Consider the following 26,385-nt stretch of genomic DNA (forward strand, 5'->3'; position numbering starts at 1 on the left):
TCTTTCAGGTTTTGTAAGGAAGACTGAGCAGAGCACTTAAGAGCAGTATGAACAACAGATATCTTTTAAAAATTACAATTCACATAACATTCATTGGGGAAGGAAAGAAAACAAGGTTTTCTGATTACACTTGGTGGGAAATTATAAAGAAAAGTGGTCCCTGAGGAGAACTTGCTGTTCTCTTCTGGAAGCTTATACTGAAAGCTAAAATGAAACTTGAAATATGATGCCATTCTGACTCTGTCTTCATTAAACAAACAATATTTTATCCTTTTATTTTTGCTTTCCATAAATGCTATCCTTGTCATCTTCATCTTAACCAAAGCTGGCTCCACCCTTGTGAGCTTGACCCACCAGTGGAAAACACCTCTTCTAGTCTCTCTTTAGAGACTAGAAGTTTTAGTGTTTTCCAACTAAAAAGCTAAGAGGAAAGAAGCAAACATAAAAAGATATCTAAAATACCCATAAGAATATAACAACAGTTGACTTAACACAAAGCACATTTCAGACCATAGGATAACTTGGCCTGAACAACAAGGCCTTGAATGACTGCCAGGGATCCCAGACATTGACCATCTTGGAACCAGAGCCCCACTCTGGAGACGGGGCAATTAAGCCAAACTACAGCTGAGTCCTTCCACAAAGGCCAAAGCACCCTGCTCACCCCAAACTAAAATTCCTCCAGGTTTGAATCACTGAAGCTAGGGCTGTCTGTTGAGTGTTCCTAAAAGTTGAGAATATCTTCCAGCCATTCCAAATAATTACCCAGGCCTGAGTTACTAAAAACATAATTTTTTTTGGAAAGAGTTACATATCCTCAAAACAAACAAAACAAAATTTTAAAAGCAAAACAAAAAGCCCTCTCCTATTGAACAGCAATCCTGTTATCCAGTTTTCAAATGGAATCTTTAGAATTTCTAGTTGACAAACATGACATTTAATCAGGACCTACTCCCTAGGGCTGTTGTAAGGATTAAATGAGTTAACACATTCAGAGTGTTGAGACCTGAACCTGGCATATGGAAAATGCCCAATAGATGTCATGTAAGATTTTCCACAGCTGATCATCACTTCTCTCATGTCTGCCCTTCAGAGATATTGTCTCCATCTCCCTTTGCCATTGTCTCATAGCAAGATTCTGGAATTTGTCCTCAATTGGAATGGCTCTGCCTTTGAAATCTGAAGTTCAGATATCTGATTCTGTTAAAATTTTAGATGATTCCTACTCTATTAATTAGTTTACAGACTGAAACTCTTCCTCCATATCTGTCACTCCTTCATATCAACACTTTTATTGACCCACTGCCTTTTGGTTATATTTGCCTAGGATAACCTCTATTATGTATTGATACTGGGCTTCCCAGGTGGCACTAGTGGTAAAGAACCCTCCTGTCAATGCAGGAGACATAAAAGACATGGATTTGATCGCTGGGTTGGGAAGATCCCCTGGAGGAGGCCATGGCAACCCATTTCAGTATTCATGCCTGGAGAATTCCATGGACAGAGGAGCCTGGTGGGCTATGGTCTATAGAACTGCAAAGAGTCAGACACTACTGAAGCGACTCAGCATATGCATGCATAATAGTATACATATGTAAAGTGTGTACTTATATACTATCAAATCATGTACTTGTCTTTCCACACTCATAAAATTAAGTTCAAACCATTCTAGAGACATTGGGATTTTCATTTGGTTGATAATATCAGAAAGGAATGTTTAATTATTTTCAAGATTATCCTTAATATTCAACTATTATTGTGATAATTTTTCACTAACCATTAGCAGACTATTAAAATAATATCTGCAACACCTTAAGTGCACTGCTTTTAAACACTTTTTTAAATATTGCAGGTATTATTTTAACTAATTAGAACAGAAACCTTCTGAGTAAAAAGTGCAAATATGTCACAATTAATGACACCATGTTGGAACAAATGGCGTGGTGGAGCTGGTTAAATTATCCTTCAATCTGAAAATAATTATTTTATTGGCATAAATGCACTTAAGACGATTTGGTTTTACAATAGGACTGGAAACTGCAACATCAGATTTGGAGAATTGGTATACCTCACAGTTGTGTGTTTAGTTAGAAACTAATCTTAACTTCCTGTATTTTTAGAAAAGGATTTTAGAGATTAAATCCAAAAGAGTCCACAGAAGTCACAGCTCAGACCAGATTTTTTGATGAGCACTTCCCACTCTTCTTGCACCCTTCTGAGTTGGGAATGAACTCTCTGCAGTAAGGACTGCAAGTTTGGGATAAAACAGACTTTCAAATTTGCCATCTACTTAGTGTCCTTGCAGTATGAACATATTCCTTCATTGGTATTCACTAGGCACAGGAAAGATTTCTACATCATCAGAGAGATGTTCATTTTGAGCAGTGCTATGGAGGGTTTGAAAGGTTTTCTCTTCTTGCCTTCTGCAAACAGAAACTTCCTTGTGAAATGTGAATATGGAATAATTTAGAAATTCAACTTAATGACATAGGAGCACTTATCATCAGATGTGTCACAAAACTTGTGGTTTGGTAGGTCTAACGAAAATGAAGGTTCAGACATTTTTCTAATTAAGCTATTAAACTAGTTTTATCAATTCAGCAACTATTTAATGAGGAAAAATGTAAAGAAAAATTCCCTGCCTCATATATTCCAGAAAATATGCAAAACTATACGTTCATTCAAGTCATTAGTGAACCAAAGGGTCTTCCTGTGTTCAGAAATGACATGCTTATGTCAAATCCAATCATGGTATCTGCTGTCCATCTCACTGGTGTAAACTTCATAGTTAAGGCAATAAGAAAAGACTATTATCTTTGGAATCTATTTCTTTGAACTATATTCTATTATTTTTGTCCTGACATTAGAAACAAAAATAAAAATCGTATAAAATAGCATTGAGATGAGCAAAGCCCAGATTCATCTTCTCCACTAAATCAAGTTTCTCAGCCTCAGCACTACTGACATTTTGGGCAGACTTTGCTGTGCATGATAACAGGACATTTAGCAACATTCTTAGTGGTGGTGGTGGTGGCTTAGTTGCTAAATCGTGTCTTACTCTTTGTGACCCCATGGACTATAGCCTGCCAGGTTGCTCTGTTCATGGGATTTCTGAGACTACCACCGTGGTTTGCCATTTGCTTCTCCAGGGGATCTTCCTGGCCCAGGGATAGAACCAGGATCTCCTGAATTGCAAGCGCATTCTTTACCAACTCAGCCACCATGGAAGCCTCTCCCAACTAGGGGACAGTAGCACCTAATCCCGCAAATGTAGCAACCAAAAGTGCCTTCAGACATTGTCAAATGTTCCTCTAAGAAAGGAAGAAGTATAATTGGTCCCAACTGAGAAGTACTGTACTACAATGAATGGGTATTTGGTGAGCCCCACATATTAGATGTAGGGCTGGATACTGGAGATAAGGTTGAGATAAATATGCGAAGGGAGTTGGGAAGTCCAGAAGAAAGAGAAACAATTACAATAATGATACCAGAGAGATCTGAGGGTGGACTCCAGCTCTGCCAACCACGGGTCCTGTGACCTTGAGTGTGTAGTTCATTGGCTATAAGCTTTAGCGTCCTCCTTTGTGAAAAGGGGAGATCCATACTTTTAGATTATTGGAAAGATGAATCATGTGTAACAATGTATGAAGTGAGTGGGACCCCCCAAATTATACTTTTTTGTTATCTTAATATAATTTTCTTTAAAAAAAAATCATTTTAGTGTAGTAGTTAAAGGGAGTGGACTTTAGGGCCAAAGTGCTTGAATTTAAATCTCTGTTACCACTGAAATTTGCTCCTCAGATTCCTCAACTGTAAAATAAAGACAGTATAAAAATATGCGAGACAGAAAAAGAGATACAGATGCATAGAACAGTCTTATAACTCTGTGAAAGAAGGTGAGGGTGGGACGATCTGAGAGAATAGCATTGAAACATGTATATTATCATATGTGAAACAGAACACCATTCCAGGTTCGATGCATGAGACAAGGGCTCAGGGCTGGGGCAATGGGATGACCCAGAGGGATGGGATAGGGAGGGAGGTGGGAGGGGGGTTCAGGATGGGGAACACATGTAAACCCATGGCTGATTTATGTCAATGTACGGCAAAAACCACTACAATATTTTAAAGTAATTAGCCCCCAACTAAAATAAATAAATAAATAAATAATAAATAAATAAAAAAATACCTCTTTCATGAGGCAACTGTGATAATTGTTCAGTTACTTGCATGTAAAGCATCTGTAAACATTAACTTCTACTCCCACAATGAATTTTAAGACATACATCTTTCATATTTTAAATCTCTGAAATTAGAAATCATCTACCAGCATTACTATGAACAAAGCTAGTGGAGGTGATGGAATTTAGCTGAATTATTTAAAATCCTAAAAGATGGTGCTGTAAAAGTGCTGTACTAGAGATGACATATCATAGTTGATTTGGCAATTTTTTTTCTCCTTAACTCAGAGAAAAAATACTCTTGGATCTCACAAGTATGTCTAACTTGAATTCAGTCACATATGCTATTATATACGATTAAAAGTATTTATATTAAATCTTTTGACTTATTATTCATCCAGGCATACAATGGTTTAAATTTCAGTATTACTTTTAACTTCTTTTTTTCCCATGAACCCTGATATAGTATCAATTTCTAATTTAAAAAAATGATACTTTTCTTTGTACTGCCACTAAATATCTATGTTTGTGTATTCACAAGAAATACTCCAATGTACCCACTAAACTACCTTTTTAACAACTTCCTACCCAAGAGGCCTATGCTGAAACTTTCTCTACTCCAAATTACACTACATATAAACGTAAATATCAATTTTCTAAGCATAGATACAAGAAGATATCTCTATTCACTGTGCTGAGTGAATCCCCATTTCACAGAGGGTTCAGTATAAACACTTCAGTTGGATTTAGAAGCTTTCATATTAAGCCTCAACTAACCTTGCTAGCCTTAAGTGCCACTCCACCACGGAAACCAAACCACTAACTGTTGGCCTACACTTACACCACCAAAGCTTTTTCATTTTCTGTCCATCTCTTGGCATAGTCTTCTTTCCACTTATAGAAATTCTATTCTTCCTTTCAGGGCCATCTCTAGTGTCACATGGGAATAGAGAAGCTTTTATTTTCTGAAACCCTAAAGAGTCTTGTACATCATAGTCTGTATATAATTTTCCTTATTTAATAATTAATGTTTTTTTATATCTCATACATTCCTCTAAAATTGTTACCTTCCTTCTCAAATTCTTGAGAGCAAACTCATTTTTTTATGTTAGGTCTCCACACTAGAAATGTTTGATTAATGTCTATGGTTACTTTTGAAATAATTCATGGAAATATAATATTTTATTATTCTACCTTGAAGATTTTCATTATTCCTTTGAGGTAATTGATATCTTACTATAAATTATGTTCAAAGTATTTTCTTTCACACTCTTTATGAAATCTTTCAAATAAAGGTAAAAGTTCTGATTGACATTTTTGTTTCTGTTAAATGTGCTATAAGTATTTGGACAAAATGATTAGATAATATCAGTTAATAAATGGATTATTTATAGTTTCTATTGCACTTTTTATAACAAATGTTATATGTTGTATGAATTGCAATAACACAGAATACTCAATCAGATATTCTTTATAAAGATGCCAATGACTATATATTTGATGAAATGAGTTTAAAAGATATTATAATAACCTCTGCAATCGTGACAGTTATGCTCATAAGAATAACTAGCAAAAATTTCTGCACTGAGATTTTGTCACAAGGCTATTCCATAGATCTACATGATTGGTCAATCACCTTCTAAGAAGAAACTTCAAGTACTTTAATTTACTAGGAAAGGTTCACTGTGTCCCAGTCACAACTCCCCCTGCCTAAATATGGTCTTTTAGGATGAAGCGCCAATGAATTAATACTAAATACCAACTAAAATAGATTTCACTAGGAATTGCTTCTTTTGTGGTAGAGTAGATTCTGACATGCTTTGGAAGCATTCTTTTATCTCTTATCCTTGGCAGCTGTATCTTTTTCACACACTAACAAAGATATAATCCTCATTTATCTTGTCACCATAATACTGGGTTTCAATTTATTATTTTTTTTTCCCTTTTCTCTTTCAATTCATACCGGTTAACTTGAATATCTAGGTCAAGCAGCAACCTTCCCAAAGGGACAATTATAAGAAGTAAAATATATATATGGGATTCCCTGGTGGCTCGAAGGTGAAGAATCTGCCTGCAATGTAGAGATGCAGGTTTGACCCCTGGGTTGGGAAGATCCCCTGGAACATGGCAACCCACTCTAGTATTCTTGTCTTTAGAATCCCATGGACAGAGGAGCCTGGTGGGCTACAGTCATAGGGTTGCAAAGAGTTGTACACAACTGAAGCAATTGAGCACACATGCCCATATATATATATATATATATATATTTATATATATAAACACGTGTTAATATATGTTTTCCTACAAACATATATGTTTGTAGGAAATATAAAATCTGGAACACAGTTCAGCCTTTCAATTCATAACTGCCCATGGAACTGTTGATAATCAAATATTATCAAGAAAACATTAAAAACTACTCTTAGTAAACTCAAAAGTGGCCTAAGAGTGAAATTATCATGCCCTAGACGAATTCATAGTTCTAGTATTTATCCTTTACTCATGCTATTTAATTCACCTGGCAAGCATTTCTTTAGCTTCTGATGTGTTTCTTGTTACTTAATTTTTTCCCCTAGATACACTGTTCAGAAGAACATGGATATATTAATTTAAAATATTCTTGTGAGAATAAAGATAGGTATAACTTTCAGTTGGTGGTAGAAAATAGTAAATTTTTGAAGATAAATTTATTTGATATAATAAATTACTTATATTGCTTTTAAGTACCATTATAATGAAGAGTATAAAATCTTTGCTATGTACTTTACTACACAGATATATTTTGTGACTCTGATGAAAGTGACACTTCTAAATGTTTCAAGCATTAACCAAGCTCTATTTTTCTAATCTTCAGTCCCAATGGAAATGGACAAAAGTTGTTCCCATCCGGTACCCCAAAGTAGTGGTTAAGAGTATAGATTTTAGAGCCAGAAATCCTTGATCCTCATTAGGCCTCATTTTTCTCATTTGCAATATTGGGAGAATAACAATATTTATATCATGTCCTGAAGATAAGTGTATTAATGTAAAATGCCTAAAGTAGGTCTGATATAGAATAAATACTAAGTAAATATAATTTATTATTATTATGAGAAAGGAAAATGCAATTAAAAATAACTCTTTTGAATCAGTACTAGGCTTTTTAAATAAAGTCTAATAAACTCTTTAAATAAAGTTTTTAAATAGACTATTTAGATAAGAATTCAGGCAGGGTCAAAAACAATTTTGGATTAAAAAAATCCCTTTACACATAGAAATCTGAGAAGATACATGCAAAACATAAAAAGTAGGCATCATTGATAATGGGTATAAAATTGATTTTAATATTTTTTTAGGCTCATTCATTTCAAATCTTAGGGAATTTTTCCTAAATAAAAGTATTGGCATACTCTTCAAATTCTTGTGCATTGTTGCTATTCATGGAGTCAGACCATTTCAGAATTTAAAAGTTCTACAGAAGTCATCCAGGGCAACCTATACATTTTGCAAATGTGTACTGTGGTACTCATACACATAATATACATTGCCTAAAATAACTTGATGAATTATGACAGAGCTAAGGTAAGAACATTCATCTCCTAAATTGTAGTTTACCTTACAGCTCCACATTACACTTCAGTTTCCTAGGAATAACAACAATGGCAGCAAAAAACAACCAGAAATATATCTTAATTTGAAAAGCTCATGGAGTGATTAACTCATCTAAGTAATTCTAACCACAAATTGTCTTCTAAAGGCAAGGATCTATATTGATAAAGCCAATTATAGAACTCTTTTCTTTTTACATTTTATTAAAGTGACAGCCCAGGTATGAGAAAGAGTGTCTCTAATAATGTGTCCAGTATACCCACCCTTGGGATACAGTGTGATGTGATGACTGCCTCCTGGTAAGCCTCTGGCTTGTCCTCCTGTTTGGGCTAAGGTCCCGACCTCAGCCTAGCTGAATGCTCTAACATGCCACACTTTGATGGAAGCAGCACACCTGCTGTGGCCCCTGGTGGGATAACACACACATGCCAATGACAGGTGGCACTCAGGCAGATCCTTTTGCTCTGCAAACTGGCACCTGGTCTTGGCTCTGCCCTCACACATCACAGGAGCTGCCAGTTAATGGACAGCAGAGCATCTCTGACTTCAAGGCATTTCTTCTTCCAAGTGTGTCCCAGCTTGTTAGCTGACCACTGGCCAGAACCCAAATTGCATGCCAGTTCCTGCATTGTCCTTGAGCAGAAATTCACAACAGATGGGCCAATGTGGTCACCGGACGAGACAACTTGCACTCCCCACCCTAGGTGGCAATTAGTTTTGTGTTAACAGCAACTATTAGCACCTATTTGATGAAAACAGAAAAAGGTACCGTATTCGCATCCCTTTGAAAATTGCTAATTAATTCTATTTATAAATAAAATCTGTATTTTCAGCTTCCAAGGAGGAAAACTTGACCTGGTCCAAGTTTAGATTTTCAAAGCACCAGGATATTTTACGTGTGGGTTATGAAACTGGTCTAAAAGCTACCCTTAACAGTAATGCTATCTAGCATTCCTATAAAGTCATTCATAATACAGTGATTCTAACCAATTGCCTAAGATTTTAACTAGAATGTAAAAGTTTTAAGCAGCTCAATTGCATAAACAATTCATAATCACATAATTAGAGTTCATTAGTTTAAAATACAGGTTTCATGTTGGACAGATTCTAAGTCAAGTGCTGTCAAGTCAAGACATGCACATATTAATGAGTTTTTGGAAACAACTTTAACTTCTTATGCCACATCCCTCAAATGGGAGTATTATTATGCTGGGACAATATGGTTTAAAATAATGAAATTAATATGTACAAAAATCATTTATAACAATGTATGGCAAATAGTAAGTCTTGCTTTTATCATTACATAATCTTCTTACAAAGATTGTAAGAAATGGTAGTTTCCTTATTATCAGCAGACAAATGGTACCAGGTAATGTGAGAAATTTGCTTCAGTTGTCTAATTGCACTGGGGCTAGAATATAATATCTGAACCATGTATAGTCTCCCAAAGGTAGAGAAAGGGTGGCAACTTGTAAGTTTGGCAAACGGGATGGTAAAACTTATAAATGAATCCATACAATTTAAAAGCAAATGTGATATCTCTTAAATCAATAATATTTTATGTGTTTCTATGGAAATCAATCAGCGAGAGCGTGGAGAGTGTGTAATTATTCTATGAAATCATTTTATGTACTATTTTTAAAAATTAAATATCTTTTATTTATAGTTATCTACATAACTAATAAACACCATCAATCAGTTGGATTTATAAAACGGAGATACCTGTTACATGAACCCACAGTACAATGTTTCCAGTACTCTGAATTAGTTATATCATTTTAATAACCCTTTGAGGTAGAATGGATGGCATAATCATTCACCCTGTACAAATGAGTCAAAGCATAGGTCAATCATTAGTCCCATTACATTGCTCATCTATATCTTTCGGATATAAAACACAAAGAGTTTAAATAGCTTCTTCAAGGTCACACTCCTAGTTAGTGGTAGAGAAATCTGTTGAACATCATTTCCAGAACATGCGAGTATAACTAAAGGGATAAATGATCAAACAGTGTCAGAACAAGGCTAAAATCCAACATCCCTGACAATGACCTAAATATTCTTTATGTTACTGGTAGTTGTATTAAAAGATACCACAATAATGGCCCAGACAGTTCTAATTCTTCTTTTTTTTTTTTCAAGCAGCAATGACAAAGACATCTGTATAGCTGAAAAATCATAGAATTCTCATTTACACTTTTCCTTGTATTTCTGAATCTTAGGGATTAGTCTTTTTTTTTTTTTTAACAAAAGCTATGTACAATATTTATTAACATTGCTTTTCTCTTGCTTTCAGTTTTCTTTTTCCTTTTGAAAACCACTTTAATTGACCAATCTTGACCAGTCAGCCTAATCAGTGTGGTTATTTATCATTAGCCCAAATTACCACATGTCCTTGAAACACACACTGTATGTGAAGAAGGCTGATCTCCTCAGCAGTGTAGCTTAGCACCTGTTCAGCATCTCTGCATCCCAGAAGCACGTGCTCTAAACAATGGAGCTTCCAAACAATTAATATAAGAACATTTTCCAGGGCTAAGCAAAAAGAGCCACTTTCTGTAAAAATGCCACAAAAGGGGAATTATAAGTGGTTCTATACAGTTCCTTTTCTTAAGGAATTATGTATTTATGTGAATCTCACATTTCATGGAACTAAGAACTCCAAGTCTCTCTTAAAATAGACACACTTTACAGAAAGGAATTTGTCAGTGGGTTCAGGAAAACTGATAGAATTTTGCCTTATATATCTTGAAAATCTTTTTCTCTAGTCCCTTTTCTATTTTTATGAAATATTCTTGAATTATAACCACTGTAGGCAAGCCATCAACTGCATTTAAAATTCTCAGGCATACATAAGAAAGTAAATGACATTTTTTTAATGTGACAAAAATAATTGATACTATGAACATTCCTTTCTCTACTCTAGATCCTTATTGAGGAAGTTAGTGTCACTCTAGAGTTAGTGTTGAAAACAAATAAAAATGAATTAAAATATCTTGGAACTAACTAGTGGTGATATACTGATATATGATTGATGCAAGATGTTAAATATCCTGTTTACCATTCTTTAAAAGCTTGCTTAATAATTATCTGAAATACAAGCTCTAATGACAAGCCTAGATAAGAAAACTTAATTAATCAAACTGCTTCTTACCCAAATGCAGTGAAGAGGTATGTTTATTCTCTTCACAAATATTAAACTCTTGGTATATATCAATTTTATTATTATGTCTTTGGTTGTGAATATATAGTATTATGTTTCTTTTATATTAATACAAGCTATTTCTCATAAAGCTTCAGCATATGTATATTTTTTACGTTACAAGATATACACTATTCCTATGCTATGATGAACCATGGCAGAAAATGGCACATTCCTCAAAACGGGCAATTTCTATCATAAGAAACACTTTGTGAAAAGATGTATTGATGGAATCTGATCACCAAGAGTACTAATTAGCAAAAAGCTCCAGGTTTGCCTGGAAGAAAAAGATGCAGCACCCAAGAAAGACACTAGAACTACTTTGGTTTAACTTTCACTAATGTTTCAGTATGTGAATACTTTCCTACATCACTCAGTTTGATTAACATAAAATAAAAATAATAATCAATAATCGTATACTTACCTTGCTTTAAAGTGACTTGCTTTTTACAGAATATCAGTGGGCATTATAAATACAATAGGTACTTAACAACATAGGTGAAACTTAAAGTGTTTCTTCTACAATTTAAATTACAGTTTGAAAAAAACTGTGCTTTTAAAACACATACTCATTATGAACTACAGAACATATTTCCCTTTATTCCCTCATTCTGTTCTCCCTACTCACTTTATTTTCACAGTGGTGTGTAGAATTCTTGTGACTAATAAATGAGCTGATGTCAGCTTAGTTGAGCACATATATATTGAGAGTCTCTGGAGAAGAAGATATTGATACTCAGCACAATCACAAAAAAAGCAATGACCTCCTTTTTCTTCCTGAAACTTTCAACTGTGAAAACAGTAGTATCTTAAGATGTTTCTGGAAGTGTGGCTGAACAGGACCCTATGGTGCTTTCCAGGGATATCTTCTTCCATATCCTATGCTTTAGCTCCTCTCTGAAGTACCAAGGTAAGTACCAAGTAATGCACATTTCATGAGTTGTTTTACAGATGCTAAAACTCCCACCAAATGGAAGATGTTAACTACCCTTCTTCACCTGGATTTTTAAAATGCTTTGCAGAAACCCTTGCAGGAGCTTCAGGCTTTTTAAGGCAACCCTGAAGAAAAACTTTCTCTGGTCCTAACTCCCACATTTTGGTTTGTTTGGCCTCACTGTACATTTACCACAGGGATAACACAGCGATTAACATTTTAACGGGAGCTTATATAAAGTGAGGGCTTGTTTGGAGGCTCAGACAGTAAAGAATCCTCCTGCAAAGCAGGAGAGCTGGGTTTGATCCTTCGGTTGGGAAGATTCCCTGGAGAGGGGAACGGCTACCCACCCACTCCAGTATTCTTACCTGGAGAATTCCATTGACAGAGGAGCCTGGTGGGCTATAGTCTATGGGGTCCCAAAGAATCAGACATGACTGAGCAACAAACACTTTCACGCTTTTCAGTACTTATATAAAATGAAGGGTCCTTCCAGTTGTCTCTTTGTCATATGGAAAATGTCCAGATAAATAACTCTTCCCTGGTTGGGTATCAAGGTTATTGTTATACATGGGGATTACTATTAACCAACCTCACTGAAATATTACAGCAAAAAATGTCTTTAGTATAATGCACCAATGGTAAACTGTAATTTCATTAATGATAGTTACTGAGAAAGGTCAGAAATTTAGGACTAAATCAAAGAAAGAGGTACACGGGTATTACTTTAAAATATTTTCACAGCAAAGAAAAAAAAATACTCTGTTAATTCATCTCCGGTTACTGAAAGGTTGGTACAGATACCTTTGTCTGTGTTGAAAGTTTAAATAGCTATCATAGCATTTCATAAATTTAAACTTGAACTGAAAAGCTTTTCTTGTCTCCAAAAGAAAAATAGTCACATATTACTTACATAGTAATTACAGGCTATGCAGCTGCCCTACAAAGCTTTACTATAAATGTGTTAAGCATGAACTACTACATAAACCTCATTCAAATTACATTAAATGTTAAGCCAAAGAAATGTCATCCTCCACACCACTCCACACAATTGCTTACACAAGAACAATGGCCATCTCCCTAGTCTGAGACCTAAATAATGTAATAGAATCAATGTTGTTGATTTAGGCTATGGGTGGTTAAAAGTCATTACTGTTATTTGTCACCAAGTAAAGAGGTCTCCTTCCCCCTCATTATGCAAAAGTGAAGCTTATGCTAATGCATACAAAGCTAAGAATGAATAAGCTTCTTTGAAATATCATTTAAAGATTGAGATTTCAAGAAAAATTACATGGCTTTTATCATGATAAAAATACTGACCTCAATTTCTACATTGCACTGATCCTTGCTTTAAGCCTTTCTAACATACAATTTTAAAGCTTACACAGCATTTCCATTTGCCTAATACTTTAAAAATATTTAGCTGGTCACACAAAGCACTGTAGTCGTCTCATGCCAGTAATAGAAGAATATAGAGAACAAACCTATGAAATGTTTCAAGGGAAGTTAGTAGAGGTATGATTTCAAAAATTTCAACTTTGCCTTTAGAGGTTTTTATATCAGACGTTCATAAAATGCAGTTTTAATGCTGTTATTTGCTTTACATGTATCATTTGAGCTCTGAAACAAATGAATAGGGCAAGATTTGGAGACTATTGTGGCAAATACAGTTGTCAGGTTTATGACCTAACACCTAGAGCAATCTGGGAACAAATCAAACTAGGCTTAAGCTATATTTTACCTGAATTCAAACACATAGACCAATTAAAATGTAATTCCCCCCTACCACTTTCTGTTTTTTCAACTTTTGTCCATAGGATCCTATTTAAGGATTAAAAATATCAAGATCATCAGGGATGTAATGTGAATATCATGTAAACTTTGGTAATCATGTGACAAAAGTAGCACTCTTTGTAGCTCTCTTCCTAAAGCCCCAGAAAGCCAGTCTAATTATGAGAAAACACTTGACACATCCAGGTTTGGAAACATTCTTAGGATACCTGGCCAGAACAGCTTAAGGTCACAAAACAAGAAGAGACTGAGAATCTGTCATAGAATAGAGGAGACTGGGAAAACATGACAACTTACTGCAGTATCCTATAACATCCAACTAAAATACCCCAGATAGGATCCTGGAAGAAGAGGAAGGCTAGTGAAATCAAAACAATGTATAAACTTTCATTATCATGTACCTGCATTTGTCTGTTATGAGTTATAAATCTTTCATAGTTGTATAAGATAACAATATGGGGATTTTCTGAACTATCTCTTTGAATTTTCTCTGTGAATCCAAAATTATCCCTAAATGAGAGATTTTGTATGGACAAGGCGTTTATTTCTAGTAGTTGAAAATTAATCTTTGTCTATGCTAATTTTACAATATAATTAATCTCTTAGTCTTACATCAACATTTTAAAATTATACACAAAGTGCCGTCAAATTTGTGGAAAGTTAGAGTATCTGTAGAAAATGGACTCCAGCAACTCAGATTTATCACCTCTACTTGCTTTTCAAAAGGCTTCTCCACTGAGAAAGTCAAACCTCTCCTAGCAGCATTCCTTTAAAACAAGATATCTGACTGTGCTTTGCTTAGTCGCTCAGTCGTAGCTCACCAGGCTCCTCTGTCCATGGGATACTCCAGGCAAGAATACTGGAGTGGGTTGCCATGCCCTCCTCCAGGGGATCTTCCCAATCCAGGGATCAAACCTAGGTCTCTCACATTGCAGGCAGATTCTTTATCACCTGAGCCACCAGGGATGGCCTGGTGTCAGGAAGATATCTGACAGCAAAGTGAAAAAAGAAACATCAAGTCTATTTCTCTACTATTTATGCTGAAAGCTAAGCAAATTAAAATTTTCACTTGTCTCATTCCTATAGTAGATTGCAAAGGAACCTCTCACTATTTAAAATGTTTGGTCCATTTCAAGTCAGTGCTGTTGAAGATGTGATTTTAGAAAGTATAATGTCATAGACCTAGGGATATATAAAATCGAGATTTTGAAATGAATGTATACATTCAGGGAAGAATCAATAGCAGTCCCAGTGAAAGCACAAAAAAAGGCAATTTCAGTTCCATGAAAGTACGTTTATACTCAGACATTTGAATGAAACCTAATTTCTTTTTTAGGTAAGAAAATTAGCAAAAGACAGGATATGCAATTTTTTGCAGATCATGATTTTAGTAGGTGTGATGCCATAGTTTCAGAAGACAGGACTAGGAGGAAGGCAAAACAAATTTATAGCTAAACTCACTTGTTACATAGGAATAAAAAAACTTGGCTGATTTATTTGATCATAAAAGGCAAGGTCCTGGGAGAATTTAGACTACAAAAACGTTTTATATTTACTTTCAGAAAAGATTACAAGCATGTCTGGGCTTATCATAGAGAGATGAGAGACTAGGTTTTGGGTTTTGTGATAAGAAGAACAGAAAAGAGTTGGAAGAGTTCTCCATGAAAAGATGACAAATGAGAAAATGACAGGAAGCCCTTAAATGAAAATCCCCTCTGTGGATAGTGATATGCCTTTTCATTCTTGTCTTCAATGAGATCTCTGTTTTACTGCAGACCCTACAATCCACTATACCCAGCAGCTTTCTGTTGCTTAGGGAACAGAGCAGTATTTGAAGGATACAGTTGGGGTGGGTTGGTGGTTAGGAAATCAGCAGGAATATAATGGAAGACCTGGATAGGGTCATGAGAGAAAGAGAGAGTGTACTTCAGGAATCCTTGATAATGGAGGATAATAGATGGAGTGAAGGGTCAGGCATCTTTGTGAAAATTCAATGGAAGAGTGACTTCAAAAGCCTAGATGACTTCAGTATATAAAACAGCAGATACTTGGCTTGCAAATGTAAAAGTCATGTGTGAAAATAATACACCAAAATATAAGAGTGTTTGGTGGTACAACTAATGCTGTCTTTTTCTTGTCTAATTATTCAATGGTCATCTAACAATTTTCCATACATACGACATTCTTACCTTCCTCTCGGTAAGTCTGCATCATCCTTTTTCCACCGCACAGTTGGCTGAGGATCTCCCTGGACCTGACAACGAAACTCTACAGCTTCTTCCTCCAGCACGACTTGGTTAATTGGCCTCCTGAGAAATGTGGGTCGTTCTTAGGGGGAAAAAAAACCAAACAAACAGTAAAATGAAATGAATATTGGCCATATTTTAAGTGCATTATGAAAAAAGCATAAAAAACATGTGGTTTATTTTTGGTACATAAACACCAAATTTTACAGCTCAACTGTCTTGATAAGGAGTCATGGAACCTATTAACGTAACTGTATAAAATGAAATATTCTGGAACACATAAATAGCTACGGTTTGTATATAAATCCATACTATCGGTTGGAAAATAAAACTGATTCTTCTGTGAATTTCTGAGCTAAATCATGTGGATTTTGTCATAAAAATCTGAACACGGAATTCCACAGAAAAAAAGAAAAGAGATAAAAATGATTATTTTCATTATTTGCATCTACTACAATGACTCAGAGAAGGAAAACTGAAAGTTGAAACCAGTGGAAATATTTAAAAGGAAACAAATATTAATATTCTATCAACAATGCTAGAGAAAACAAACGAGTTGTGTTCTCAACATAAGCATCAGTTCAGTTCAGTCACTCAGTCGTGTCCCACTCTTTGCAACCCCGTGAATCGCAGCACGCCAGGCCTCCCTGTCCATCACCAACTCCAGGAGTTTACCCAAACTCGTGTTCATCGAGTTGGTGATGCCATCCAGCCATCTCATCCTCTGTCTTCCCCTTCTCCTCCTGCCCCCAATCCTTCCTAGCATCAGGGTCTTTTCCAATGAGTCAACTATTCGCATGAGGTGGCCAAAGTATTGAAGTTTCAGCTTCAACATCAGTCCTTTCAATGAACAAGCAGGACTGATCTCCTTTAGGATGTACTGGTTGGATCTCCTCGCAGTCCAAGGGACTCTCAAGAGTCTTCTTCAACACCACAGTACAAAAGCATCAATTCTTTGGCACTCAGCTTTCTTCACCGTCAAACTCTCACATCCATACATGACTACTGGAAAAACCACAGCCTTGACTAGATGGACCTTTGTTGGCAAAGTAATGTCTCTGCTTTTTAATATGCTATCTAGGTTGGTCATAACTTTCCTTCCAAGGAGTAAACATCTTTTAATTTCATGGCTGCAATCACCATCAGCAGTGATTTTGGAGCCCCCCAAAATAAAGTCTGACACTGTTTCCACTGTTTTCCCAACTATTTCCCATGAAGTGACAGGACCAGATGCCATGATCTTAGTTTTCTGAATATCGAGCTTTAAGCCAACTTTTTCACTCTCCTCTCTCACTTTAATCAAGAGGCTTTTTAGTTCCTCTTCACTTTCTGCCAAAAGGTGGTGTCATCTGCATATCTGAGGTTATTGATATTTCTCCCAGCAATCTTGATTCCAGCTTGTGCTTCATCCAGCCCAGCATTTCTCATGATGTACTTTGCATATAAGTTAAATAAGCAGGGTGACAATATACAGCCTTGACGTACTCCTTTTCCTATTTGGAACCAGTCAGTTGTTCCATGTCCAGTTCTAACTATTGCTTCCGGACATGTATACAGGTTTCTCAAGTGGCAGGTCAAGTGGTCTGTTCCTAAATTTTTTTAACTAAGGTTATCCATTTGCTAAGGACCTAATACTTCCATGGGATTCCCTGGTGGCTAGCAGGGTAAAGTGTCTGCCTGCAGTGCAGGAGACTTGGGTTTGATCCTTTGGTTGGGAAGAACCCCTGGAGTAGGAAATGACAACCCACTCCAGTATTCTTGCCTGAAGAATCCCATGGACGGAGGAGCCTGGTAGGCCACAGTTCATGGGGTCACAAAGAGTCAGACACGACTGAGCAACTTCACACTTACTTACACACACTTAATACTTCTATGAATGTTTTCACTTCATATGCAAAAACTGTTTACTTGATTTTTTTGTATGTCTGAAAAAAAACTGTCAAACCAATTTTTCTTAAATAAAAAGACAATATCATTAGTAATTATTGAAAACTATTTACTCTCATACATAATTTTCTAAGGCTACTTCTAATTTTTCTCCTACGTGTTCCAGATATTTGCCCATTTTTAAAAACATAATATATGTTTGCTTATTTCTCTAGTATTCTGTTTTAGTGTTTTTGTTCTTTATTCTTTTGCTGTTAACCTGTACCTAGCACTGTTAATTTGGATTTTAGCACTCATCTAAATAAAGCATGGAAAAAAATAAATCCCTGCTATAAGAATCTCACTACCAAAGAGAAGTATAAAACAAAATGTAGATTTATGTATCTATAAATACTTCAATTCTTTGTCTAGTTTCCTTTGTTTTTTATAATAACCTGATACAGAGAAAATTATCATTTAATTTTTTATTGGCCCAGGTCTCTCAATCACAGGCAAGTATAGTACTGCTACTTACTGAAGTAGAAAAAGAGGTCAAGTAAAAGAAAAATGAAATCCATAGGGAGTGGACACAATTTATCTGACCATATGGCCATATTTAGTCTCTTAGAACTTTAGTTTCAAACCCAATTTAAAAATGTGAATACAGTGGCATAAAAATTGAAACATATTCAGCAAGAAATCTTAAAGAAAAATACAGCACATCAAATAACATATGTTGAGTACAGACTGGACGTATATGATTTTATTGATTAAATTGAGATCCATATTTATCAAACAAATGTGTAAACTACAGAAGGATATTTTAATGCAATAAAGTCAACCATCGTTGGTATTCAAGAGGAAGATAACTTCATCTCGCCACAGTGAAGCAGACAGTAGCGATCAATTTCTTTAAACACAGATCTGCACATACTCAAGTATTTGTACACTGGCTCCCAAAATCCCAGGACATAAAACAAGGCTCATGGGACTTTACCATGAAGAGCTTTTAAATACAGGATTTAGAAATAATCCAAAACACTTGTGGGAAAGTTTGCTTCAAAAGATTTTAGGTGGTCAGAATCAATTAGCTATAAGTGTGCCCCCCTGACAACATAAGAAATCTGCACGTTGGATAGAATTACTTAGTGTTATCCTTAGATGACTGACCACTATGTGCACCAGTCAAGTATTTTAGTTCTGGCATAGTTAATATTGAGCTATTGTTTCTGGCAGTATATAATAGGCAATAGGATCAGCATCTTCTTGTGAAAGTGGAATATTAATAGAAAAAAAAAAAGAGTTGGCATAGAAAGTAGGATTGATTTTTTTTTCACTATCATGTAGGGATATTCAGTCAGTTCATTCAAAAGCTGTAATAACCCAATATTAAAAGAGAGCCAGGCTACTGTAGATATCACTAGTGCTTGAGAAATCATCAGTCAGAGTTTCCTTCTGGCTCCCTCCGATTTTAAAAGGGGAACTGTCCTAAAACTTGGTTTATGGATGAGCAAACTAAGAGAAGTCTTTCCTTCATTCACCCCATCATTCAGTATGTGTTAATGCAACTTCCTTTATGCCAGACTTTGAGTGTGGTATCTGGTGAAGAGTCAGCAGCTTGGTTTCACCAGAAAAGTGGAGAGAGGAAGTTACTTAGTTGGTAAATGGCAAGACTGTGACAGGCCTTGTATGCCATGTCAAAGAATGTGAGTTCTGCACTTAAGGCAATAGTGAGATGTTGAAACATTTTAAGTAAGGAAGCATCATTTCTAATAACCATATGAAAAGGATCATGTTGGCAGATCTGTGGGAGATGAATTAGAAGAGAATACAAAACAGTAAGGTCAAAATATTTATTGTAATAAATTATTTCTGTTTAGAACTGACACAGTGGTTCAAGGGATGTGGAAAAGGCATAGAATGAAGAGATACCAGAAATGGGTGATCAATCAGATGTGGAAGGAAAAGTCTAGGAAGATTCAAATATCCATTTAGCATACTGGAACAAAATGGCAGGTAAGCTATGGATCTGTGAATGTTTAGATCTTTTTATCTCAGAAATGGTGAGATGTGAAGAAAGATGTGAAAGACGAGGAAAAAATGGACCCCTTAACACTTAAGCCATTGTTAGCCTTCTGTTGCTTGAAGTCAAATGCATTCTTAATTAATATGGTAAACATATTATTATTTATAGAGAGGAGAAAATAAATGTGCTAACATCTATAGACATAGAGAAGCTGTTGGATTAAAAATTCTAAATAAAGGAATCATAAGAAACTTCTCATGCATGATGAAGACATTTTATCAGAAACTAAATGCAAAAATTAGTTTTTTAAAGTAATATACTAAAGTCGTGCCTACTACAATTGGGGACAAAAAGGACACACTGACTTTAGTGATCAAAAAGAAAAAGAAGCAAAGTGGGAGTTTTGGAAAAGAACCAAAATGGTCATTACTTGCAGACACTCCATAATACAAATAGTACAGAACAGGACTTTGATCATAGACAACTGTGACGAAAGATAAGAACAATAGAAAATCATGGCAGCAATGCTGGCAGTATTGCAAATTTGGGGATTTTAGGATAAACTGTGGCAAATTCATACATTGAGATATTAATGCTACCTATTTATCTACCTCTCTAACATGGAAAATTTTCATGGCATGATGCTAACTACAAAATAAATTTCATAAGAGTATATAGATTAGTTCCATTAAAATATACATGGATATTTTCAGCAAAGTTTTTGTATGCTTCCATTAACATGCTATCAGTCATGAAATTGCAACATGTGAGTATAATTAATTCAAAGAATAAACTTTACATTAGACTTGTCACAAAAATAAACTTGTCTCTTTGTTCAGGGTACACCATCAAGGTCCTTGAGGACTTTTTTGTTACCATGCTTGTGGTAAGTCCCACTGTTTTGTATGGAGACACATGGAAGCACATGATTTATAATTTCAAGAAGGAAGAACGATATGGGATTTCCTGCTGATGTTCTGAGGAACTCAGAAGGGGTGGCGAACTTTGCAATGCACTTTATTCTTTTCTGCCCTCAAGTAGAGTTTAGTTGCCTAGCAACTAGATACCCAAAGAATAGCATTTGGCATAGAATTTTTGGAAGTCTAACACTGTTTGTCGGAGAGGGCAATGGCACCCCACTCCAGTACTCTTGCCTGGAGAATCCCATGGACGAAGGAGCCTGGTGGGCTGCAGTCCTTGGGGTCGCTAAGTCAGACATGGCTGAGCGACTTCACTTTCACTTTTCACTTTCCTGCATTGGAGAAGGAAATGGCAACCCACTCCAGTGTTTTTGCCTGGAGAATCCCAGGGACAGAGGAGCCTGGTGGGCTGCCGTCTATGGGGTTGCAAAGAGTCGGACACGACTGAAGCGACTCAGCAGCAGCAGCAGCCACACTGTTTGTAGTGAAAAATGCAACTCAATTCATAAAAAAAAAAAAAAAAAAAAAGGGCAATGCAAAGAATCAGCAATCAGTTCAGTTTAGTCGCTCAGTCGTGTCCTACTCTTTGCAACCCCGTGGACTGCAGCACGCCAGATTTCCCTGTCCATCACCAACTCTCAGAGCTTGTTCAAACTCGTGGCCATTGAGTTGGTGCTGCCATCCAACCTTCTCATTCTCTGTTGTCCCCTTCTCCTTCTGCTGGCAATCTTTCCTAGCATCAGGGTCTTTTCTATTGAGTCAGTTCTTCACATCAGGTTGTCAATGTATTGGAGCTTCAGCTTCAGCGTCAGTCCTTCCAATGAACCTTCAGGGTAGATTTCCTTTAGGATGGACTGGTTGGATCTCCTTGCAGTCCAAGGGACTCTCAAGAGTCTTCTCCAACACCACAGTTCAAAAGCATCAATTTTTTAGTGTGCAGCTTTCTTTATGGTCCAATTCTCACATCCATACATGACTACTGGAAAAACAATAGCTTTGACTATATGGACCTTTGTTGGCAAAGTAATGTCTCTGCTTTTTAATATGTTATCTAGGTTTTTCACAGCTTTTCTTCCAAGGAGCAAGTGTCTTTTAATTTCATGGCTGCAGTCACCATCTGCAATGATTTTGGAGCCCCCCAAAATAGAGTCTGTTGCTGTTTCCATTGTTTCCCCATCTATTTTCCATGGAGTGATGTGACCAGATGTCATGACGTTAGTTTTCTGAATGTTGAGCTTTAAGCCAACTTTTTCACTCTATTCTTTCACTTTCATCAAGAGGTTTTTTAGTTCCTCTTCACTTTCTGCCATAAGGGTGGTGTCATCTTCATATCTGAGGTTATTGATATTTCTCCTGGCAATCTTGATTCCAGCTTGTATTTCATCCAGCCCGGCATTTTGCATGACATATTCTGCATATAAGTTAGATAAGCAGGGTGACAATATACAGCTTTGATGTACTCCTTTCCCTATTTGGAACCAGTCTGTTTTTCCATGTCCAGTTCTAACTATTGCTTCTTGATCTGCATACAGATTTCTCAGGAGGCAGGTATGGTGATCTATTATTACTAAGTCTTTAAGAATTTTCCAGAGTTTGTTGTGATCCACACAGTCAAAGGCTTTGGCTTAGTCAATAAAGCAGAGATAGATGCTTTTCTAGAACTCTCTTGCTTTTTCCATGATCCAATAGATGTTGGCAATTTGGTCTCTGGTTCCTCTGCCTTTTCTAAATCTAGCTTGAACATCTGGAAGTTCTTGGTTCACATACTGTTGAGGCCTCGCTTTGAGAATTTAGAGCATTACTTTGCTAGCGTGTGAGATGAATGCAATTGTGCAGTAGCTTGAACATTGTTTGGCATTGCCTTTCTTTGGGATTGGGATGAAAACTGACCTTTTCCAGTCCTGTGGCCACTGCTGAGTTTTCCAAATTTGCTGGCACTTAAACAGCACTACCTTTTAGGACTTGAAATAGCTCAGTTGGAATTCCATCACCTCCACTAGTTTTGTTTGTAGTGATGCTTCCTAAGGCCTATCTAACTTCAGACTCCAGGATGTCAGGCTCTAGGTGAGTGATCACACCATCGTGGTTATCTAGGTAATTAAGATATTGCTTTGCATAGCTCTTCTATGTATGCCACCTTTTCTTAATATCTTCTGCTTCTGTTAGATCCATACTGTTTCTGTCCTTTATTGTGCTCATTAACACAAAGAATAACCCAGAAGAATGTCATCTGCATTTACATGGCATATTGGAAAGGGTTTATACCTGAGTATATTGAGGGTGTGCCTTACAACAAAGTAACATTGAAATTTACCAATTTGTTGGTATTTGGTCACAACTATAAAAAATTGTTCTGAGAATTTCCATAGTACTTTTTGTGGCAATTATCTCTAAATTGTGTTATTTGTTGTATCAATTGTTTTCTGCTCTTTATACTAAGTTCACTTTTATCTTGTAATTTTAACTGCCTACACAGAACAACATGTTAAAAATTGTAGTTTTGCTTACCATTTATTTAAATGGTAAGAACTGTTTTCAGCTTCCTTAACTAGGCTTTATTTCCAGAAAATTTAAGACTCAAACACGAATATTAAAGACTAAAGAAGTTGTACATGTAGAAATGTATTTTAAATGCTTTGCCTTTGCAAGTGCTACTGTTATCATATGCCAAACACAAAGTCACACCTCTTTCAGATACACATTACAAAAACTACAAGGAATTATCTTGGAGTTTTGTGTCAAAATCATCTGCAAATAAATGTATTCAGAAGGATTAGAAAGTAAAATGATAAGAGAAACATCAGGTTGATAATTGACCACATTCAATACCCATTAATACACCATGAAATTTGTATTTCATGAAGATCTGAACTAAAATAAATATACATGAAAAATCTTGAACTACTGTCTAACAAGCAAACTTAATTTTAACACATGTCAAAATAAGGTCAATGATTTTTCCATAATATCCCCTTATATCTGATCACATATTGAAATATAGGGGGAGAAATCTCAAGGGCTATTTGCTGACTGCTTATCAATTAGATTAGAGTCCCTCTGAATGGCTTGATTCCTAATTATACAGCCATAGAGTGATCAGAGACAATGTCTTTGCCAATGCAATTAACTTTTTTTTTTTAATGTGAGATTAACTGGATTTGATTCACCTGCATAACTTGCTTATAAGGTTAATCTCTCTTGAGACAGTAGTATTGTTTGGCAGTGTGGTACTATGTAAAGTACAGCTCTCAAGTAGTCAGGTCAATTTTACAAACTGGCATTGTGGAAAAATGCAACTTTGTATGCAACTGTAATAAAATCAAACTCCAAGTCTCCTGGTAGTTACGTCAATAATATTCAGAAAGCAAAGATTCAATTTAACCCCCAAATCATAAATCTGAAATGTGGTTGCATAATATATCTTAAGTTTCTTACTTACACGCTACATTGAAGGAAATTAAGTGCCCAGAGAACAAATTTCTCTTTTCAACTGTATTCGGTCAGTGAATAGGACTATAAAATTGGCAAAGGCTGTGCCACGACAGCTATTACTAGGACAACCTTAAGAATTTAAAAATAAGCTTTGTTTGACATTATAAAAGTAGCATTATGACAATGATTAGATAGATAGGGTCCTTCAAGTTCTCTAAGACTAAAGCTATACAGTAAAAGCACATGAGACCTACCCACTGCTTGTAAACCTTATCTCAACTTTAGCTGACCCAAGAGGATCCACCACCCAGTCGTGCCCATTAAACCAGGAAGTCAGAAGGGTAGTCCTAGTGTTATTTAAATAGGTATGTATGAGGGGCAGGGGTTATGACAGCCATTGAATATGAATTACTGTGCCCTTCCAAAACAGACTGGATGATAACGATCAGTCTGCCTGACTGTGATTAAATAAATCCTGGCTGCACTAATTTCTTTTCTTGCCAAGAATTTTCTTTGTCTGAGAGAAACCATCCTGTGAAGCAAAAACAAACATAGGTAAATGCTCTCAGAGGGAAAAAATAAATGCCTTTCTCGTCATGTTTTAGAGGCAAAGTTTCATGTTATTGCTGATACGAGAGTCATGCTGCGAGCAGGGGACCTGCTTATTCATTTTTCTACTCTATTTAAACACTTAGAGCTTGGCACATAGTAGGTGTTCAAGAGATATTTGTTAAATAAGTGAACAAATAAATATTTTGTTGTTTTAAGGTTTGCAAGTTAATATTATTTAAAAGAACTAGATTTTATCTTTAACAGCTATATTGATTTCGATAACACCTTATGTTTTGAATTGTTAAATGAAGGGCACACATTATCAATAAAACATAGATATATCCTAAGGTACATTATGAGGAAATTTTATTTAGAAAAGAATATTATTAAAATCCTGAAATGCAAGAGAGGTTAAAAATCCATGAAATAAGAACAAGATGCTATAAATAAGAAATAATTCAGAAAAAGAAAGAGCTATGAGATTTAACATCTAATTAATGAATTTATGCTTGATAGAAAAATAGAATAGAAAAAAATGAACAGTGTATTTCATTGAATTGTTTGAATACAGCATTTTTAGATAAGATGCTCACTAAGTGTCTAAATAGTAAGAGAAAAAAGTGCCAAACTGAGGCATGGTATTGAAACATTTCAGAACCATGGGATAAAGAGAAGGTACTGAGTAAAGTTGAAAGAAAAAAGAAAAATGATCACATAGGAATAAAAAGTACAGTAGACTTCTCAAGAGTAACAGTGAAAACAAAACTATACTTAAGTGACAACTTCAATATTCTAAGCAAAAATATTTTTTAAAACTGGAATTCTATAACCAGCCAAAGTATCCATTGTTTTGGACACAATAGAGACAGTTTGGTCTGGAACATGCTGTAGGCTCCAGTCAAGGAGAAATATGGAGAAAAACACTGTTCTGAATATAAGAGTTAACCAAGAAAAAAATACAAATATAGGATACAGAAACAGGGAATCCAGCAGCAGAGGAAAGGGGAGATGAATGTCAGAATGAAGTTTCTGGGGTAGATCTAAATAGCATCCACCCTGGTTGGACTGAGCAGAAAGTCTAAGGCCTCCAGAAAGGGTGAAGCAAGAGTGGACTTCACAGCTAAACAGAATTTAGAGAAATTTAAATCTCTTGTTTCAGATTTCAAGAAGAATTCATGACAGGTATAAGTAAACACAAGTAAAAGGAAAAATGGTTTATTATAAACACATTATTGATAGGGGATATTTTTGTAGAAACTACCACCTCTGACATTAATATGTCTATGGTCAACAATGTGTTAATTGAAAGAAGACCAAATATAAGGCCAGAAAAGTAATGCTATTATAATAGCATAACACTTAGCTCACAGGCCATATTTACAATATTATAACTTAAATTATTGATATTAATGTAATCAATGTTTCTGAAGTCAACATACTGAAAGGACCAAAAGAGGGTGAGTGCTGGTGAGAAATTGGAGAACAAGGTATAGGTAGGCCAAGTGATCATCTTCCAAAATAAGAAGTCGAAATAATGTATAAAATTGCAGAATAAGCACAAAGAAATATGGGAGCATCCCAGAAGAAAAAGCAAAACAGGCTTATAGAAATGTTCAAAGATTAGAACTCTGTGTGTGTCTACATGAG

The 26,385-nt window shown here is 35.7% G+C and overlaps 1 protein-coding gene across 2 annotated transcripts in view; it reads right to left on the minus strand.

Annotated features, from left to right (window-relative positions):
* Positions 1 to 26,385, minus strand: part of ROBO2 (roundabout guidance receptor 2) — a 642,112-nt gene that overhangs the window by 151,998 nt on the left and 463,729 nt on the right. For both annotated transcript variants that reach the window (XM_081552579.1, XM_081552570.1), the window contains exon 5: positions 15,886 to 16,024. In XM_081552579.1, coding sequence (XP_081408705.1) covers positions 15,886 to 16,024 — 139 coding nt within the window. The remainder of the gene's footprint in view (positions 1 to 15,885; positions 16,025 to 26,385) is intronic.

This window comes from Giraffa tippelskirchi, chromosome 2 (genome assembly GCF_054371585.1).
Source record: "Giraffa tippelskirchi isolate mGirTip1 chromosome 2, T2T-mGirTip1v1.2.pri, whole genome shotgun sequence".
In the NCBI taxonomy this organism is placed as follows: Eukaryota; Metazoa; Chordata; class Mammalia; order Artiodactyla; family Giraffidae; genus Giraffa; species Giraffa tippelskirchi.